At 38.3% G+C, this 7500-nt stretch overlaps 1 protein-coding gene across 1 annotated transcript in view; it reads left to right on the top strand.

Annotated features, from left to right (window-relative positions):
• Tango4 (transport and golgi organization 4) overlaps positions 1-3715 on the top strand; it is a gene marked incomplete at its 3' end in the record, with an annotated part of 21631 nt that extends 17916 nt beyond the window's left edge. Inside the window, 2 exon segments of the mRNA XM_070121960.1 lie at positions 177-365; positions 3568-3715. Coding sequence (XP_069978061.1) covers positions 177-365; positions 3568-3715 — 337 coding nt within the window.
• Positions 3716-7500: the final 3785 nt, after the last annotated feature.

Raw genomic sequence — 7500 nt, 5'->3', positions numbered from 1 at the left:
TCTTGGCCGCACAATAGATGCTGGATCAGCCTGGATAGCCTCATACTGTAAGCTAGAACAGTAAATTAGAATCCTATTTTCCTCTAGGAGAATTTTTATCTATGAATGAGCTCTTCTCCCATGAGATTACATATCCAACAACAACACAATTACATTTTATTCTCTATTCTCCACAGGTGATTACAGGCTCTCATGACTTCACAATCCGGCTGTGGGATCTGGCGGCTGGCAAGACCACTTGTAAATTGACCCACCACAAGAAGAGTGTGCGAGCCCTGGCTGCCCATCCTGAGCTGTATATGTTTGCCTCAGGTGCCCCAGACAACATCAAGCAGTGGAAGTGCCCCAATGGAGAGTTTGTGCAGGTGAGGAACCAGAATGACTTTGCATTTTTGTACATTTGTTTATTTTATTCCTTGGTATTACTTAAATAACCTACCTAGTTTTTGTTACAGATTTTGTGTACTGGTAATTGTATTAAGAATATGTTATTCACCTAAAGATAATGAACAATATGCTGAAATAATGGCTGCTTTCAAAAGTAAAATTTTGTACTAGAGCAAATCCAACACAAGTAGGCTGTATTTGTTGTTGGCCTGCTATGTAGCTTTATCAGAATTAGAAGACAAATCCTTTTCTTTTGTCTTGCATTAACCCACTAGCAACAGTTTTTTCAGAGTGCGGTAAGCCTCATTTCGCAGGCCCTGATGGGGACCTTCCCAAGTGCCGCCAGCTGCAGGCTAAAAAATCAGAGCACAAGCTCCAACCTTATACTCCTTTTATAGCTGTGGGAGTTTACCTGAGAAACAAACATTATGGTTTGTGTGCTCAAAAAGCTAAAATGCAGTCTCAACACTTGTTTCAATGTTTTGAATTTTTAGTATATAGTCCAGACTCTAATAATGCTATATATGTTTCTATCAGCAAAAAAATATTTATATCACTCTTATTTGCCAAGATTGGTTAAGGTAAATCAGATTTTTAAAATTTATTTATTTATTATTATTTTTTTATTATTATTATTATTTATTTTTATTTATTTATTTATTTTTTTTAATAAAAAAAGTAAATTTATTTTGTACTGGTCAGTACTGCAGTTTCACCTGTTAGAATGTCAGGCCTCAAAGCACCCATAGGTGCAAAGGCCGATGTCACATTCTGGGTGGAAGGTCCTGCTGCTTCTGCATCTACCCTGCCTGGAGCACCAACAGCACCTCCTCCTTTTGCTGTCAGGGATGGCGGTGACACCATGCTGACACTGTTGCAGAACCCACCTCGCTGCAACAGGTGGTTGCGTTGCAGTATGGGCTCTGGTGGAGTCTGCCCCTTCTCTGAAATTCCCCAAGAATTCAGAGGTAAAGCTGACTCTGAAGGTCTTCTGCGAGTCCTCTCCACCTAGGGCATGATAGACAGCCCAGGTGTTGATGATGGCTATGTCAAAGAGGAAGAAGAAGACCTTCCTGTGCTGAACATTGGAGCAGATAGTCGTCGGGTAGTAGCTCGCCATCTGATCACCAATATCAATACCCTTCATGCTGACGTTGTAATCCTTTACTGCAGATGGCTTATCCCCTTCCATTGCAGCAGTATGGATGGTAGACAGCATGGTTACAGTGTTGTTGTCCTTCCACATCAAGGCCAAGAACTTCATCTTGCTGCTACAGTAATCAACATACCCTTCCTCCTCACACTGAGGTCCTTGGGCATGAACATCCTGTTCATTCGGGTGGTCCCTACCACACTCATCCTGCATGCCTGCAACAAATGAAAGAAATTTGAAGACGTGTACCAGTTGTCCACAAACAACTGGTATCCCAGCTGCTAATCTCCATCAAGTGAAGCACCGCTTTGGTGGACGAGGGCATGTTGCCACAGTCCTGCTCAGTCCGGTACTGGCACAGAACTTATAGAGTCGCAACCCGAATCTCACCCTCTTGGTTAGGTTGTAGGTCCTAAAAGCTAATCACCCACAGAACTTTCATTATGATGTCTTGCCCTGTGACAAGCATCAACCAGAACAAGTCATTTAGGGAGTCTATGACTGGTCAAAGCTTCCACATCTTGTCCTTCGGGAGTGGAGCTCCTTCCTCCAATTAGACAAAATGGAGGTGAGTTGTCAACTGGTCGAACCATTCTCTGCTCATGACTTCAGCAATGAGTTTATGATGTAGGATATGATTGGTCAACCAGTATTCATGATAACTGGGAAGATCCACCATCCCCATTATCACGCAGATACCAAGGTATGCAATGACCTCCCACCGGGACATAGAAATCCACTTCCTCATATGAGGTGAGGCGGGAGTAGGGTGGGTGACCACATGCCTGTGGGAGTGGAAAAGAAAAACAAGTAAGTAATACATTCTGATTCCTCATTGCTAGATTTCCTCAGCATGAATACAAATAGAAAGAACACAATAGTGATAGTAACAAAACTTACCAGCTGGTCTCTGATACAATGAGATCGAGGAGATCGTCAGTGAAAACACCCACCAAAGATCTCCAAGGGTGAGTCCGATGCATCCAGAGGGACCTTCACCCCAGGATCACTTCGGAACTCCTCATGCCTGGGGATGTTGTCCTTACACTGCTAGACAAAACCCCTTGGAGCCAGAGCCGTTCCTCAGAGCCAGCTTGGCAGCCACGCTGGAAACTGGCTCTTCACTGTACAGCATGGTGTCGACAGTGGTGTCAACCTGATAAATTTCAAATGCTTACTAAGCAAGGCATGGCAAAAGCGAGTGATGAATGAGCAGCAAGCCCCCCTATATATATATGGAAAATTTTGTAGGCTTCGACACTGGCAGGAACATGGAACCAACAGTAGCTAATGATGTCAAAGCAACCTGGGTCAGATGACACATACCATAACCAATGATGTCGCTAAGGACATCATATAAGGAATTGGTGTCAGTAACCAATTCCTTATATGATGTCATTACTACTACGTTGAAGTAAGATGGCAGCTGTAAAGTTACATCACTCTCTCTCTCTCTCTCTTTTTCTGTCTCTTTCTCTTTCTCACTCTCTTTCTTACTCTTTTTTTCTCACTCTTTTTCACTCTCTTTCTCTCACTCTCTCTTTTTCTCTTTCTCTTTCTCACTCTCTCTCTCTTTTTCTCACTCACTCTCTCTTTTTTCTCACTATCTCTCTCCCTGTAGCAACCATGGAGCAATCACCATTCATTCTGACAAAAATTAAAGGATGCATCATTTTATTAGGTAATTTTAAAATCTTTTTGATAATAATTCCCCTACTTTCTCCTCCCATTTTGACTTCAACTTCAGTGTCTTTCTCTTTTTGATAATTCCCTACTTCCTCTTTCATTTAAGATGTTATCTCCTTGGAAACTGAAGAAAAAAGTAAAGGATTTTTTATTCACAGTGGACAACAATTACATTGAATTATTATTATTATTATTTTTATTTCTATTTTTTATTTATTTATTTATTTATTATTATTATTTTTTTTTTTTTTTTTTTTTTTTTTTTTTTTATCAGATCAGCTTAAGAAAGATATTTCATTACATTTAATGAGATGATTAGACATACATATTTTATTCTACAGAATTTGTCTGGTCACAATGCAATTGTAAACTGCCTTGCCATGAATCGTGAAGGTGTTTTAGTCTCGGGAGCAGACAATGGTACCTTATACTTCTGGGACTGGAGAACAGGTTACAACTTCCAAAAACTTCAAGCACCTGTCCAGCCAGGTAAGTCATTCACTAATTTGTTCTTATGCCTTATTCTTTCTGATTCCTTTTACCCCCTTTGGCACAGATGGTAGATTCCAAGATGTAGATTTTGAAAAAAAGAAATGCATCATGTTTGTATTTCATGTATCCCTAAGACCGTAACTGTTGAATAAAAGAACCAGTATTTTCATTTCCTGGACTTGGCTGTTGTATGGAGACCATTCCCAGGTGTTCACTGAAATAGAGACAGCAAAGAAAGCAGTAGATGCAGTAGCCGTTGTACCTGCCATGTCCGTAAAGTTAACAGAAACACTGCTCCTTAACCTACTCACGATGGGAGCCTCTAGCACCATATGACACCATACACTGGATTGCAAAGGGGATCAGCTGCTCGAGAGAAAAAGCACAGAAAAATTAGATTTACCACACTCTTGGCTGCAGCATAAATGATTATTAAGTAATTAGACTAAAAAGAGACTTTAAGACTTCTTTTGAGGTCCCAGGTGAACAAATCTCAAGCACGCACGACTTATAATAGTCACTACCATGCACGATATGATGAACCATCATCCTAGTATGAGAGACAGTTAACCATAACATGATGGGTTATCTTGGATTGAATGGGTTAATTTCATATAGATCTGTGTTTCGATTTTCTATAGTTGGCAAAAGACATTTTCAACAAATTTTGATGCAAAAATTAGTAATGTTACCACTCAGATATAAACATTTCAGTGAGTAACATTTGGCATCTGTTTTCTGTTGTTGTTGGCATTTTTTGCCAATAAAGATTATTTGTAATTTCCAAATTTCTTCACTTTTACAAGGAAAGATATTTTGTTGAAAGAATTTATCCAGATATTTCAAGAGTAGGTTTTATTTATCCTACCAAGCTCTCGAGGTTTGCATTGATAATGAGACACAGTCCAAAAAGTCCAGAATATTGTAGTTTCCAAAATCAAGGATTTTAAGGCCTATATGATAAGCTTTTTATCTGACTGTAAATTAATAGAGCCTTGGTTTAGTATGTAGATAAACTTGACGATAACTCTTCTCACTATTTTTAGATAGATAGAATAACTAATGTATATACGTCAAAGAGAATATCAACTCCATGACACTAGGGGTGGCATGTGTTGACATGCCTTGTCTCCTGTGAGTTTGATTTGTCTTTACACATTGATGGCTCCACAAGTGCCTAGTCAACCAAGGATTCAGTTATTGTTGCTGTTTATCTCATCTGTTTATCTTTTTCCTTGAATCTTTTATTACTATTTGTAATGTTTTCAACATAATAGTAATTATAACCTATATTATGATAATAAAAGCATAAATATTGATATCATTACCAAAAAAAAAAAAAAATCCAAAAAACTCTGGGAAAGGATATTTCAGGTGAGATCATGATGTCCACTAATTGATTCATTAGTGGTGGAGTACATGTGGAGCTTTCTGTGTGTAGAAACATTTCATTGAACAGAACTACAGTATATATTACCTTTTGCCAGTGGCATTTACTTAATACATTGGCTGTATAGTTTTCACTGGAACACTTAGATGCAAAATGGGGCCTTTTAGAAATCTAAATTGACATCTTCTGTCATGTGATTATGATCCAATGATTTGATACCAGTATGTTCATTTTCTTATACAGTTTTTGAAAGATTGATGGTTCCTCTGTAGAATTGTTGAGATTGCTTTATGTGGTTTACAGTTGAAGTGATCATGATTAGTCTGAAATATATATATATATATATTTTTTTTTACAAATATTGTCACTTTTGAGGTCTTTACTTCAGTGACAGTCATCTGTTTATTTCTTAAAGAAAAATGTTTGAAGCCTCGAACATAGGCATTCCTACTGCTCTTAGGCTGCACTTCATCACCTGATTATTTCTGAAGGTTGTGCTCATGGAAGAATTGGAGGCTAGATAGTGCTTGTGACTGTTTTCTACATGATAAATTTAGTTCTGCTATATATAAGTGCTATGACTATTTATATTGATAGAGAACAGTTACTGTGTCACCTGAAGATGGTAGTCGAGAGTGTAAGTTAGAGAAATCATAATATTGTCATAGTGTCAGTTATACTGGTGCTAAAATATTGCCTTTTAATCCACCATCACTAGGAAAATGTTATGTTTAAAGTTTTATTGTTTTGTGAACTGTCTCTGCCCATAGATGGCTCTGCAAGTGCTTAGCCACAAAGTAGATCTTGTGACTTCACCTGATTTCATCTTTCCTTGTGTTTATTTTTTTATATTTATTTATTTATTATTATTTTTTATTATTATTGTTACCAATATTGATGCTTTTATTTTTATAGACATTGTAATTATTATAGTGTAATTGACATTACCAATAGCTTCATAAGACACCAGAAAATATTTCTGAAAATCAAGGAAAAGGGTAAACAGGTAAGACAGGTAGTACTCATAATTGGCTCATCAGTTACTAAGTACTTGTGGAGCCATCTATATGTAAAAGGAGTTAATAGATTAAATTCACAGTGCGTATGGCATGTATGTATATGCCATCCCTGTTGGCATTCAGATCCCTTGGATCTCGATGCTTCATGGCAATTACATGGAACAAATACAGGCATTGCGCTTACATGAGTGGCTGCTCTACCGGGTGCATGGCTTGTAGGCCGGGTACATGCAAACACTCATGTGGGCTGATAAGACTCTTTGCTTAAACCTTACAATATTATTTTCTCTTTTTATGTGTAAGCCTTTTAAGCTTTTTAGCCATTTTCCTATGTCCATATTTGTCTTATGATTTGCTTTATCTAGATGGTGATAGACTTTTTTCCTTGCACATACTCATCACTCTAGGTAGTAAATAACTTGGTAAATAAAAGTAAAAATATGGAGCAGTTGTTATTTGTCTTTTTTTCTCTCCTTTTTTTTCTTCTTATTATTATCATTATTATTATTCTATAATACAACCTGTGCTGCCAGGAAAAGGATGCTGAGCATGGAAATGGCATTCTCTCAGGAGCAGGCACTCTTCTAGTCATGGCTCACAGCCACTACATTCCACACTCATTTATTGATGGGAATAATGCCAATGCACCTATTTAAATGCCAAATTAATCTAATCACCTACCAAGAGGTTTGTGCACTTCTGGCGAGTCTTTTCTATTACCCTGGCCTTTGCTCCTGACAGCAAGTTTGCATCACCTGGCCTGCAGCCATTTTTCCCATTGCAGCATGTTCATGTCACCTGCCCCTTCATTTTTTTATGATGTGATGGTCACATCGTCTGGATTGAAGGGTTAACCCACAAACGACGAGCATCCCACATATGAGACACCCAAAAAAATAAACATTGACGGGTGTCCTGCCAGTGTGACGCCAGGGCTTGCGGTCCGACACAGCAGCGGGCCGCAGCGGGCGGGCGGGCAGAGTCCGGGCAGCCCCACCTGTCGATTTTGCAGCTGCCCGGAATCTTTTATTTTCTGCTTCAAAATATACCGGTATTAATGGGTTAATATAACTTCTTAGGAGCTAGGTTGAATAGTTTTCAGTATTTGAATAAGAAATTAGAAGGACAAAACACAAACAGTACCATGACAGTAAAATGAAGTAAATCAACAAAAGAAAAATAATCTAAAAACTTCAGCTTGAAGATGAGAGTCAGATATTCAAGGTGAACTTTATCAATGAACAAGATAAAGGCAGTAGTTTGGGTTAGTATTCCCCATCTCTTAAGCATTCTTTACATGCACTACAAAGAATAGAGTAAATACCAGGTGCAATCTTCTGTTCTGTGTTAACAGCAAACTGGACATCATCATC

This window comes from Penaeus vannamei, chromosome 5 (assembly GCF_042767895.1).
Source record: "Penaeus vannamei isolate JL-2024 chromosome 5, ASM4276789v1, whole genome shotgun sequence".
In the NCBI taxonomy this organism is placed as follows: domain Eukaryota; kingdom Metazoa; phylum Arthropoda; class Malacostraca; order Decapoda; family Penaeidae; genus Penaeus; species Penaeus vannamei.
Note: the sequence above shows the minus strand (reverse complement) of the source record. Positions and strands in the feature narration are given on the sequence as shown.